This window comes from Numida meleagris, chromosome 6, assembly GCF_002078875.1.
Source record: "Numida meleagris isolate 19003 breed g44 Domestic line chromosome 6, NumMel1.0, whole genome shotgun sequence".
Classification (NCBI taxonomy): domain Eukaryota; kingdom Metazoa; phylum Chordata; class Aves; order Galliformes; family Numididae; genus Numida; species Numida meleagris.
In genome coordinates this window covers 9,196,120-9,210,708 of record NC_034414.1, presented here as the reverse complement: position 1 = coordinate 9,210,708, position 14,589 = coordinate 9,196,120, and the positions used below count along the sequence as shown (strand labels likewise).

General features: G+C 36.1%; 1 protein-coding gene across 7 annotated transcripts in view; it reads right to left on the bottom strand.

Moving 5' to 3' along the window:
• SBF2 (SET binding factor 2) overlaps positions 1-14,589 on the bottom strand; it is a 243,563-nt gene that overhangs the window by 77,563 nt on the left and 151,411 nt on the right. For all 7 annotated transcript variants that reach the window (XM_021401517.1, XM_021401520.1, XM_021401521.1 and 4 more), the window contains one exon: positions 14,432-14,581. In XM_021401517.1, the coding sequence (XP_021257192.1) occupies positions 14,432-14,581 (150 nt within the window). The remainder of the gene's footprint in view (positions 1-14,431; positions 14,582-14,589) is intronic.

Below are 14,589 nucleotides of genomic sequence, written 5' to 3'. Positions count from 1 at the left end.
GAGGTCTAGACTGAACTATCTCACCTTAGAGAGCCAGTCCTCATAGAAGGCATTTTCAGATACATGAACAAGCAATTGATTGAGAACAGAAAGCACATGCTGACCGGGGGAAAACAGCTCAATCAACATCTTTGATGAAATAACAAGCTCTGTAGCTGAGTGGTGCACAGTATGCTATGCTGGCTTTAGCAGGGCTGTTGACATGGGCTCCTTTGGTATAGTAGCCATGTTGAGGAGAGATGTTTCACATGGATGAGTGGACAACTGACTGGACCGCCACTGAAAAGACAGTGATCAATGGTTTAAAGTTGAACAGGAGATCTAGTTATGAGTCATGTTCTCAGGGGTTGATATTGTGGCAAATACTGCCTAATGTTTACATTAACGAAGTGGAAAATGGCATGAAATAAGTCTTAATCAAGTTTACCAATGACACCAAATTTGAGGGAGCACTAAATTGTTGAATGGCAAGACTGCTGTTAACTGGCATCACACCCTGCTAGAGAACGGGACTGACAAGAACATACCAAGTTTCACAAAGACAAGTGCAGAGTCCTGAACACGGGATATGCTAACTGTGCAAAAGTATAGGCTATGTATGAACAGTACCTGGAACCATGTGCTGTGTTAAACCTGCCAAACTAAGACCATGCTCTGAAATTCAGAAAAAGGTGCAAAATGAATTATATTGCTTTATTGCTGTTTGCAAGTATCAGCAGACTCTTTAAAGTACAGAAAGTTCCAAGGAAGAGGTAAACTAGATAATATTGCAGCTGAATGGAATGGATGCTCAAAATGAGAGGAAATATTATTAAGTACCTTGACATCAGGAAAGAAAAGTATTGTTAAGAAAATCAACTGGCAGAAGAAGTTAACAGACTTACAATATTAAATTTCTTAAGGAAATATATGAGATAAAGAGTAAAAAGTTGAAAACAACAAGTAAGGCTTTGGAAGAAAGGAAGGGGAAGAATATCTAGTACTAAATAAAAAACACTAAAAATTCTCATCTTATTTAAAAATCTACTCATAGAAGGGGCAAAAGAACAAAACAATTAGAGAGTTTAAGGATTTTGTCCATGGGAAGCGAACTGTCAGGAGAGTGTGGAACTGAAAAGCGCCCAGATTAACTAAATAAATACATAAAGGGAAAGAATTATGCACAACAGGAAAAAATCATCAAAGAGAAAGCTGATGTCAATTTTATATATATATATATATACATATATATATATATATATATACACATAAACATATAGTTAAGCACACAAACATATGTACATCCCAATTGCATGCACAGGTTTTTGGCAGGTGCTTCTGGGAATACACGTACATGTCTGTCATGCTTTTCCCACAAACTGCAAGAAGTGGAGTTTCTTTTGGAGGTGCATTTGTCTTTGACATCTTGTTGCTGGATAGCTTCAGCTTTTCTACACCAACCTTGATAATACCGAGACACTTTGCTACAGTTTTGGCAGAGATATCAGTCTGTATACAGCTGCACTAAAGAACAACAAGAATGACAATGACCAGCTGCTTCTGGAAGGAGTTTTCTGGAACAGCTTAATTGGTGCAGCTCCATTTCTGGATTCACAAAACAAGTGTCAGCTGCTGGAAGCAGATTTTTTTTTGTTGTAATTCTGCCTCTTACAAGGCTGTGAATCTTCAGGAAGTCAGTAAGACCTTAGGCACATGCTTAGGCACAAATGACATTTCCTTAGCTGCACTGGTGAATTTGATGAAACCTAAATCACTTGCTGCCAATCCTGCAGCCAGACCTCTCGGCTCCTTAATAGACCGGAATGTAAATGTTCTGCTGTGTTTCAGAAAGTAGCTACAATTTTAAAAACTTTAATGAAAGCTATTGTAGAAGTTGTTTAATTCAAAAGTCAAACTTAAGGCAAAAAAGAAACCAACAACAAATTTATAGTTATATAACCACGGTCACTAAAAGTTGTTTAAATGGCTCACAGAAAAGAATAACTAAAGCAAATTTGGGAAACTAAAGAACATATGTTGGGCACAGTTACGTACCACATTGCTGAGTAATGTCCATCTTGATTAAGACATCAAATCGGCGTGAGCAAGGAAGAATGTTTTTGAAAAGCTTGGAAAGCTCAAGAGATTCAGACATTTTAAGAGCTGCTTGATTTAGTACAGTGCTTCTTCTAAGATAACATTCATCAGTGAAACATATACATTCTAATAGAAGTATTTAAGAAAACATAGGAGAATATAGATGTTTCATGTAACTTATTGTGAAGTGCTTTAAGTTTACAGATTGTACTTTCCACTGCATGTGCAGCAGCTTCATTCATATGGATACACGCTTTATTATAAATCTCACGCTTTTGCGGTTGAATCTAACAAGTATGGTAAGTGGGAATGGTGTTTCTATGAAACTTCTATTAAAATTTAGCTCCTTTAATGTTAATAAAGTGTTTTTCTATGAATATAAATCAAAACAAGGGTGATGCGTTTCTTGTAAGAGAGAAATAAAGACAATGGGATAAACTGTAAAACAATTTTGAACTGGCAGTTGTGAAAGTATTCTCCAGTTCTTTCAGTCTTGAACTTTTTTATATTAATACTTCTCTCTGGGATTTTCATATGGCACCAGGAAATCCAAAGTTCACAATGCTGTGAAGCATTCATCCTCCACTTTGGTTACAGAAGTGAAAAGGCAAGCTCCCAAAATACACTGGCTGGCATATCTAGTTGAAGAGACATGCTTGGATGCTCTTGAAACAAATTCCTGCTCTTTTTTCTAGGAAGAGTTCTGTAGCACAAACACTTTGAGAAGAAAGAAGTAATCCCTGAGCTTGCTGTATGGACCAAAGAAGTAGAAGTGTGGTAGGGAAACATCAGCGTAGCTCAGCCTTTCAGTAAAACAGATTGTCTGATACAAACTGTACAAAATCTTGGCATGATCCTTTTCTTTTCCTGTTCCTCAGCCTTCCAAAATCATTGCTAGTAAAGGTATCCAGCTAACTAATCACAAAGAAGGTCTTTGCAAGCTTCTGAGTTGCCAACTATTTATTTATTGTTTTATTTCTGATAGATCTTCTCCTAGGCTATCTTACCTTCCTTCCTGAAGGGTTTATTCCAAATGCTTTTCTGTTTTATTCCTATCTTCTTGAAAGTATAGGGAAATACATATATATATATATATATATAGGGAAAGCATATATATATACGGAAGCACAGCAGAAGGCAATGAAGAGTTCAGAGAAGGCAGATTGGGGTACAGTGAAATAACAGTCAAATATTCATCCATGTTACACTCACGCTGTTTAAAATTCCTCCCACACAATTCACATTTGGAGCTTTCAGAAGGACCAGTCTCATTCTATGGTGTTTTGGAAGGAGATTTAAAATCATAGTTTTTGATTTAGTACTGTAAGACATCCTGCTGAGCCATCTTAGTCAACTACCAAATACTCTTATTCACCATTTTTCTACAGTTCTTGAACCTTCTCCTTTTCACAGAACATAAAATAGTAAACAATTTGTGCTTTCTACATGAAGAGAGAGATGCAAAAGCACAGAACAATGTTATAATGCAGTATATTGATGCAGATTTGAGCAGTGAGACACTTGAATGTGATAATGCAGTGCTGTTCTAACACACAGGAAGTAGTTCAAGCATGCAGTTCAAGCTATTCCTGAGAGCTAGTAGTATATAAACAGGTTAATCCGCCTGGAAAGATGCCAGACAACATAACACAGCACTTGCAGCAGTACGTCTGGATCTACCTGAATAAGGGCATGTGAACTGCACTGCAAATTTGCTGCATTTTCAGTCTGGTGCAGAATACTGCAAATTTTTTATTGTGTGAATAGAAATCATTCTTGATGCACCACAACTGAGTAGAGGCACAACTGCCTCCTGCCTCTGAGCAGACAAAGCTCCTCTGGCACAAACATTACACATATTACATCTTGTCAGAAAGTTGTCTCACCACTTAATAGTCATGGTTCACTCTGCAATTGATCTTATTTGTTATATTTTGTTTACACTAATGAATTCATAAATTAAATTCACAAATATTTACAATTAGCCTGACACTTCTCCAAAACAATCTTTTCTTTTTCCTTCCCCTTGGCAAACACTGAAGTTTAGATCCTCAGTTATAGTATTTTCATTAAACTTCAATAATAACTGCAAGGTAGTAATCTCTTATGTCCTACTTTTAGAAAAACAAAGGCAAAAATCAATATTTTTCTCTTGTAATAGCTGATTATCTATGTTTATTTTTGAAATCAATTAAGCAGAAAGCTGACAAGTGCTAAAATTTTTCAAAGGTAAAATGATTTGAGAGATTCACTGTATTAAATAAATATTCAATATGTAAGTACAGTTCCAGTCTCATGCAAAAGATTAAACTTGATAAACTTGCAAATTACAAGAACACAAAAAGTTTTTGCTTTTCAGGTGATAATTTACCAGCTGTGTGGTATATAACTAGAAAAACATTTCTTCAAGTTTTCCAAAGAATTCACTATTGTCGTCAACGTATATGACTTTTTAAACTGTAAATATAACAGCTAAGTGTCTGCCAAAATTCACCATCGCTGTAGCAATAACATGGAGGTACCGCACATCTGATTTAAATGAAAATCTCTAGAAAATACCATCAAATGCTGGATTCACATCCTTTATGAACGAGTTAAATACAGAAATACACTATGTGCTGCGTATTCATTCTGTTGGCATCTCTTCAGCCAACACTATTGTTTTCAGCAGACAACAAAAATATGGGCTATGCCATCTTATAATACTAATGAACTTATAATGAGTGGAAGCTTTTGTCAATACCTAAAATAATATGGTTATTCCATCTGCGTGCACGCACACAGTTAAAAATACATACATTTTAAAGATATAGAACATCTGATTTTGGTTCAATGCAGGGCCACAAAGATGATGAAGGAACTGGAGTACCTCACATGCGAGTGAGGGCTGAGAGAGCTGGGGCTGTTCAGTCTGTAGAAGAGGAAGCCCAGGGTGTGTGGGAGGAGGCAGGAGGGTCGGAACAGATATAGTATTGGGAAAAGTATACCACCTGTCAACTTTTACTAGCTTACCAATGATCATAAAGTAAATCTACAGAGTAATAGCAGTAATCATTAGATGATCACTGCAGAACCTGCAGTACTGCAAACTTTTCTGGAAGACATAAGTCTCATAACTAGATAGCGACTCAAAACAAGATATGAAGAAACGTTAAATTAATGTGAACTGCAGAAAGTTACAGAACAGCAGGCTTCTAGCTTATCTTTTACTGATGCAGTGATTTCCTAAACATAGTCAACAAAGATACAACTATTCTGTAATAATAATGAGAAATTTAGTCGGCAATCATGAGAAAAAAATTAGGTTGGAGAAATCGCTACAGAGTGATGATAAAATAAATGCAAGAGATTTAGTACTATTTTTTAAATGGCTGCCAAATGGTAAATGCTAAACGTAGTAAGAAGAATACAGAACAGCTGAAGTGTGAAGAAGAGTAGGTTGCTGAACATACAGAAAGCGAGGCCTGGCTCCTTAGATCATCAGAGCAAAGCTCAGAAACGTACACCCTTAAAATGGTTCCTTGCACTTGGCTGGAAAACTAAAAACACACCAATCACCCCTGTCCTTCAAACTCACTAAGGGGGAGAACTTAGCTGATATCTTGATCTCAGACACAGAACATCAACATCCTCAGCCACAGGTTGGACAGGATGACCTTTTGATGACCCTCCCAACCTGGGCTACTCTATGATTCTATACTAAATACAAGAATGTAAGTAACAAGAAGGCCAAAAAACACAACAAAACAAACAAACAAAACAAAGAGGCACTCTTGTGCTGAAACAAACCTTAGAGAAGAAGGAACAGGAGACCAAGAAAAGTATATAGAACAAGCTTCCACAGGCATCTCTTCCTGAGCTTGAAGTTGCCAACCAAAATTCATTTTCACTTAAGTATTTCAGTTTTTATTTCTAAATAATTACATATTTATACAAAATTGTGATAGAGTCAAGTTTTCACAGTGGTATGCTACAAGTAGGTTTTGCAGCTGACATTAAAGTCCATGATCAAGCGTTGTATTGAGTCTCCCCAGTAAGTTTTGGAAAGGTTTCTCTCAGGAAAATTTTCACTGGAGAATTTTGAGCATACTTAGGCTATGACTTAAAACGACTTCATCAGAAACTAATTTGTACAAGATTTCTTTCTTATTAGACTGTTGCCTGAGTAGCCAATGACATTTCATCACTACCATGGAGATTACAGGCTCCACCAGAATTTCAGCTACCCCAGGGACCTCTAAGGTCAGCTTCTTATTGACCAGAAAACTAAGCAACACACTTATTCACTCTATTTTTTTTTTAGTCTTGGAAATCAGGTAAGAATAGATGAAGGAGATTTAAGGTGTTTTTTTTTTTGTTGTTGTTGTTGCTTGGTTGGTTGTTTTTTGTAAAATACAGAAGAGTCCCTTTATCAAGAGGTAACTGGGAGTGCATGATTCTCCCTCACTCTCTATGCAAGCATCTGTATTTCTCTCCATGCTCCCTTAAATGTATATTATCCACAACTGAAACTAAGATTTTTAAAACTGTTGTGGAAGAAACATACACACAAAAAACATATTGACTTAGGTACATTCATTAAATATGATTTGGTTCAATCTGACATAGCAAAAAGCCCTCCTCCCCAACAAATCCTAACTCTCACCTCCAAAAAAAAAATCATACTATTTAATAGTATTGGTGGAGATTGATAAAAACCTCAATGGACAGCAAGTGATATAAAAAAAATTTGCTTCTGTACCCATAGGTTTTTTGAGTGGTCCGCTATTTTTCACAAGCACTCGTGTAAAACCATATTGAAGAACAGACAATTCTCCCCAGAGTTTTCCTAAGTGACCCCAAAAGAGATGAATTTCAAATAGGCCACTGAAAGTGAATTTCTGGATAATCAGAATACTCATTTCTTTCAGTATACCTGTTCTTTCTTGAAAGCACAGGATGCCCCCAGATCTGAAGCCAGGAACAAATACTTCCAAGGATGCCACAATGAGACTTCATGTAAGATCTTTCATGTTTCCATACGGTCAGTTTTCATGAGCAGTCAATTATGGTTTCCTTGACTGATTTTAAGTGAATCGATTCTGATGCCTATTGTTTTTATATGCACATTTCATCTTCACTGTAGTACAAGAAGTTACACAAGATCAATAAAATGCAAACATTTTCTATATGGTATTTTATACCAAATTATCCCTGAGCAATTCTTTGCAATGAGCACGTATAAAAAGCAAGTGGCAGTCTGAATCTCTTTTTTGAAGTTCACTTTAGTATAGATAGTCAAAAAAGTTAAATATATCCCAGCATCCTGTTTTTGACGCTCTGTAATTAAGGTTTTCATGTCTTTGATCCATGAACACTGCTGGTCCACTAACCATGCCCAAGAGGTTGTGAAAATTTACTAAAACACTGCAAGCCTACAGTCAATTTTCTTCACAGAAACTATGTTTTACATGCTAACCAGCTCCGTAGGGGCTGAGGTGAAATGGATAGGAGATTGTGAAGGTAACAGCCACCTATCATAATCAAGCTAGGACCAAAGTCTACGACTTTCTTAAACATATAATTCAGAGGCTAAGTAATAAATTGTGTTAACATAACTGTAGTTGCGGTCTGTGGCTTTTAAACAGAACTACATATGGTTACTATTTCAGCTATTCCCTAATGACAAAGGCAAGGCTCCAAAATAGTCAATTAAAATAAGTATTCTCCTTTACATTGTGGGGTTTTTTTTGTTTAAGTTCATAAATAAAATGGAATAAATTCCAATGAAATCAATAGCTTAGAATCCCTAGCTTGGCCTGAAAACAGTAAATTAGAGGCTATTTTAGTCCACTGGTTTTGCCTACATTAACATGTGTTCTCTTATGAATAAAAAAAATGCTCCCCTCCAAAAAATACTTTTGCCTCTGTTCCATACACCTGGAAGGAATAGAGAATATTATATATCAATTCTATGCAACTTATTTAGGCATACATATTCTCTGAATTGATGTTTGCTCAATTAACAGCAAAAGCAAGGGTTTTTCACAGTGTTCATTTGATCAGAGGAATTTGCATTAATTTCCAAGTAAGTTATTTTTGTCCTCAAAAGTCAAGTAATTTACATAGGAAATTAATTCTATTTCTACTCTCGCAAACACTGTAAAATTTTAGAATGTAAAATGTGTCACTGAAATTTTAATCCCCAGCTCCCAAGTGGAACTTTAAGAGTTTAGAGCTGAAAAATTTGATTGGGTGAGTGGAGCAAGGTTGTTTGTTTCTTTTAGATTATAAAGTGAAGTTACTTTTGAACAGTTTGTTGCCTCAGTACATAACAAAGCTGCTCCTCCCTACCCCTCATCTGCACATGGCAAGGAGTTACTCATCTTCACGGTAGCTTAATTACATGGTATTTTCACATGCATCTTAAAAACCAATTCATGTAAGTCATAAATCTGGCCTAAACATTTTTAGTTGTTGTTCTAAAACTATGCAGATTTCTTTTCACATGTAACAGCAGAGATACATCTATTACTGTAATGAAATTTATTCTTAAGCCTTTTACCTTAAGAAAAAAAAATCATTATAAAATGCCACATATGTTCATTACTTTGTGTCATATTAATGCATTTATGAACATTTACACAAAATACTGACAAAACCCAGAACTCAGCTGTACTTTATGGTATTTATCTCAACATCGCCCCTTCAGTTTTTGAACACAAGCAGCCAACATTTCAGTTGTTTAAACCAAAGGTTATACAAACATCATAGCAACCAAATGATTAGAAGACTTCTATTTTAATGTTCTGTTTTGGAAATGACAGCATGTGAAAAATAAATAAAAGATGACTATCTTATAGTGGACTGGCAACTTTTTGATGCATATTCCCAAGAAAGAAAATAGTTTAAAGCGAACAACTTCATAAAATTGCTTAGAGAAGTAGCAAGCCAGTCTTCTATCTAGCATATTTCTTTTGGTGAGTTGAGTACTAGCAGTAATCAAAGGGAGCACACACCTTGCTGGCAGAGCAGAAAAACATTCTCTTTCAGCTCCTCCTAACAGACCTCGGTTTAACAGTTACTTGAGGCATGATGCGCACGTGGGGAAGACCAGAGAGACTGAGTTAGACAGAAAAAACTCTTACCCTTCCCTTTAGTAATAAAAGACTGAACTAAGCCACGTGCACACATCCATACAGAAGTCTGTTCAATGACTGGGTACCGAACATCAATACTACGTTGTATTTTCTTTCTTACTGTATATATAAAGTGACACAATATGGATTAAGTGTATGTATGTATGCTTAACAGTATTATACACAAATCTACACTGAATTATGTCCTTGTTCTGAAAAACACATTTTAAATACGAATATATTTAATAAAAAGATGGAAAGAATAAATGGAAAACTTGTGAAAACAGAAGTCACTGATTTCACATAACTTGCTTTATTAGCAAAATGCCTACTCCTTTAAACATCAAGAAACGTCTTTAAAAAAAAAAAAACACTTACCTTTCATCTCTTTCATGAGCAGGCTCCAGAGTCACTACACAGCACTATAACACAATTCCTAAGCCAGACTTATTTTATTTACAACAGCGAGTAGCATACATGTACATGTCTGCTTTTCATCAAGACGACCAAAAACATTTAGAACACAGAGCTATTAGAAATGTGCGGCAACCACAAGGATGCAATTAACAGTGATGAACATTTAAGAGCAGTCAGAGCCTACCATGTCAAGCTCCACAAAGCTATGTGGTTTTAATACAGCATCAATGTGTGAAAGGGTGTCTCATTTTTATTAACTTATCTGCAAGCTGCATAGGATCTGACTGAAAACAACACAACTCAGCCACAGACCGGCCATCTGCCACTGGGATGCTGTATATTCTGTATTTTTTCACCAAAATGCTTACACTGTTATGGAAATGCCATGTAAAATCCCAGCCAGGCCCAGCCGGGTCAGAACTCCACAGCAAGACAGCAACCAGCCACAGCAGCTGGCAGTGCCACCACTCATGTATCTCTGCCGATACTTTTATTAGCAACAATACCCCCCCCATCACGTAATATTTGTACTGAAATAATAAGATTGAGCAGAAGTCACAGTTACTTCAGCTTACCAGAAGCAAGGACTGGAAGCCGCCAGGCAGAGAGCAGTTCCGTGGGTGCTCGCCGCTCAGGGCCTCTCCCTGAGGAGAAGCTGTGGCTTGCTGCCCTGCTCCCAGACAAAGACATTCCCACCAAAACCCGGGGTGCAGTAATTTATATAATGTCACAATTATGAAAAATATCCAATTGTTAAGACCTGATGACTTAATAGAGTTAAGCATGGCCCTGTTAAACTTCCAGGATTTCTCTTCATGATATGTTTTCTCTGTTTTGAAATACCTTAAAATACTTATAATATTGCTGCTTTTCAACCATTATTTCTGAGGGTGCCTGCTTCCAGGAACACAAACCAAGTAACAAATGGCAGGCCATGGAATAAAAGGCTGAAAGAAAGACCTCCTATCGCTCTCCAAAGAAAGACGTTTGGCAATGTAGTTTTCAACATAAAATATGAGAAATGCTAGTTCATTTAACCTTTATATTGCCAAGAATTTGAATCATATGACACACACATGGTTGATTTTCTCTCAGGAGTAATAAAATCTTTCTTGTTATTGGACAGTATCTGCAGAACTGAATTCTGAGAAAAATTAAAGGCTAAGTATGAAAAATTGACCTCAACATCATTTTGGCTATTATTTCTTAATCTGCATTAACAATAAAGCCTATTGCTCAAAACATAATTACGTGGCAAAAGCACTCCTCTGCAAACATATAGCCTTTTTAGCACCTTAAGAGTTAGTATTGGCAGTCTTCTCTAAAATGCCAGAGAAAAATATTTCATTACAGAAAATGAAGATCTTAAAATAGAAATTTGCGTGTAATTGCAAATTATTCCGAGGTAACCACAATAGCAGAAAGCAAACACCACAGAAACCATTTCTAAATGACTATTTTCGTATTTTTCACAATATACTGCTATCTGTATGAATAAATTGCCAATCAATACACTAACATAGATGGCTTTTAACAGTCATATGTTTATATATTTAGTTATATAACATATGGAAAAGAACATAACATTTATCTTCCACTATCACAGATACTAACCACTGCTGTAATACAGGTTGCTTTAAAGCTTGCCAGAATGTCAGATTTGTCAGGGGTAGGAAATAAAGGTTTTAGCACGTGGCCAACGACTACTCAACCCCAAGAGAGTGAGCTTTAATGAATCCCCATGTCATTTTGATTTTTATATTACTATGAATGGTCAGAAATAATTCTTAAATTGGCATTTCAGCAGCAGTAGATGGTCAGCACTTCACAGAGACAAATAGAACTCAGTAAACCACATTTTTCACACTTCAATATTGACTCACTGCATCATGCCTTATCTTAACTGTGTTTGTAAAGCTGTCTAACATCGACCATACAGCTCGACATGCAACTCTGCACTTGATAAATAAGGCAAATTAATCTGAAATTCTCTTGTACAATTCTAGATACCACAGGCCTATTGAAAATTGGCAGCAAGGTTGTTACTTTCAAACTGTAAATAGGCTAAAGAAGAACAGTTGAAAAGAATGCCACACTTGGACTAAGAAACTCATGTTGACAAAGACCAGAAATCTAGCAAGGACAAGTTTTGTCATCTCTACAGAAAGCAGTGAAATACTCCTTTCTTCCCCTCCTCCCAGTTGCAAAATGGTTAGAGATCAGATACTTGGGGAAATACAGCATAACTTATCTTTCACTGAAATAAAACAGCTACTAACTTGAAGCAATGCTATGAGCATTTTATTCCTCTGTCTTAATCTATTTTCAAGTATTACGGCAGCATACATGTCACACCAGGTATAAAGAGACTAGCAACAAGCAATTATATAACTGGTGGAATTATTACCAGCATTGTGTTAATGCACCACTTTTCATCAATTAAATGAGTATACAGAAGCTCTGAAAAAAGCATCTGACTTTTACTTTAGTAGAAGCAAGTGAGTCCATTCAATTAAAAGAAAAAAAAAAAACACATAAAACTTGACACCAACAACCAGGAAAATCTTGAACAGTAATGGAGAGATGAGCAATAAACTGTAAGAATGCAATCTTCCTGATTTTGTAATATATGGCACTGTTTCCAGTAAGACAAAGATTTTTGTACATGCCAATCATACAGTTTCTTGTTCAAAAGATACTTACAGAAGCAGTCAACCTGTACACATTGTTGTTAACAATTCACATTATCAGTAGCAGAGGTTTTTTGGCTGGGGAACATCAGAGTTCCCATCTAATGAGGAAAAGAACCAGGAGAGACTGTTTTTTTTTTTTTTTTTCCCCAGGGAAAACCATCAACCCAGGACTTAGTGCACATACATCCCAGCTCAATCCTCCACATACAGTAAGACCAGACGAGTGCCAGGACTGTGCCCAACCTATCACCTATCCCCCTTGGGTCCTCCCTTCCTCACAGCTTTCATATTAGCTGCTATATGTCTCATGGCAATAAAAATATTTGTTTCTATTTTAGAGAAACGAATGGGAAGAAGCAATAATGTTAACAGAAAAATCTGGGGCAGGACATTCAAAGACAAAGTTTCTATAATTCCGATAGTTCTCTACGGTCTTAAAGCAATATTGCAGTCTAACCCCCAAAATTCCATCATCATTAATTTGGCATTCCCCTAAAGCTTGACTACATTTTCAGTTGTGATCACATTTCTAAAATCAAGTTTCTGTATCATTCTAATAGACATTGTTTAAGCAACTTGGTCTCATGACCTGCAGCTAACAGAATTCATTCCTCTACAGCAAAATGCTGACTTGCTGAGACTCTTTGCAGCAAGGACAAACTTAACTATGTTCTTAATAATATATTTTTGTCTTTAACTGATACAGAGAAGCTCCAAAAATGTCACAATTTACATATTGTTCCAAATAATGCAGCTGAACAAAGTGCACAGACAAATTATAAATCATGCTTTTATCTTAATAAATAATTTCATATGTCATAGAAGTGGATGTACTGAATACTAACTAGCTGCCCAGTGTCAGGAGTTCAGATGTTTTCATATTGGCTAAGCTTACTACTGAGAAATGGAAATTTCCATCTTCATTTCAAAGATACAAAAATACTATTGGGAAAAAAGGAGAGGAAAAAAAAGCAGAAAAAACCCACCACCGTGTGCCTCCTTAATCCATGTATTTGTTTCCTCTGCATGATTTGAGTTGTATTTGCTACATTTGCTATGAAAAATAACAATAATTCCATTTTACTTCAGCATGACTTCACAGACATTCATTTCTGTGAACATTTGAAGACCCAAGAAGGACAAAAATCACTCTGGAGTGAACATTAATTTTTCACAAACAGAAAAATTGGATTTGCTGACTTTATTAGAAGTTAACGTCAGTGTTTCTTTCCTCAGAAAAGGAAATTTCCTCAACTCAGTATTTTTTTCTGCCATCTGTTTTTCATTAAGATCTGGCAAATGAAGGGATTTGTATTTCCTTCCTGTTGCCTAAAAATCTCTTCTTTTTTCCCCCCCTCAGAACTACTTCTAGAGTAGGACCAAAATCTGTGGTACATCTAGAAAATTGTGTTTTCTGGTTTGAAGGAAAATCTATGACTCTGGAATTCATAGCAGGTGCAACATTACATTTGTCACATGGTTAAATCAGAACAATGAATCAAATGAAGATCAAAAGCCATACACATATTTTACTCTCACAGCTACCTGCTACTAGGTTGATACTTACTTACCCCTAAATTACCTGTAGAATAAATGAATAGATTAACTGAAACACCAAAGAAAGTGAGTTTTTGACACAACAACACAGAAAAGCAGAACTATCGCTATGAATCATGGAAGCAGAAAGCACATTTTCTTCTGGAAATATGTTTGCACTTGTGACAACGAAGAAGAAAAACTTACCTTTTGCTAAACTGTGCAGCAGGTGTTACACGTTTTACGAAATCATAGTTGAAAATTACCCGGAAAATCTAACACTATTCATAAAAAAATTACGTAAAGCTATTATAAATTTCTTCAATACTTACTGAATCTAAAAACCATCAATAGAATGGAAACAGTTTCCTTTCTATTATTCATATTAGGTAGATCTATATAGATCTTTGCATTTTGTCTTTTATCCTTCCAACTACAAAATGTCTTAAATCAGTCTTACCTAATATCTGCTACATCACTATAGTACGTGGTCCTATAATTCAACTATTTTGCTTCACCACATCACTGTAAACGATTTTTTACTTATCATAGTAACATAAAGACAAAGAACAAAACCTTCCCACACTGTACCTGCAAAGCACAGTTCATCATTCGTACTATGTAGTCAAACTGCTGATGATCCAGTATCGCTCGATTTTGTTTAACATGCAGGCCTAATTCCTGTGTCAGGCAGTGCCGAGCTGCCTTTCCTTTTAGGGCTCTCAGAGCTGCAGGCAAGGTCTGGAGGA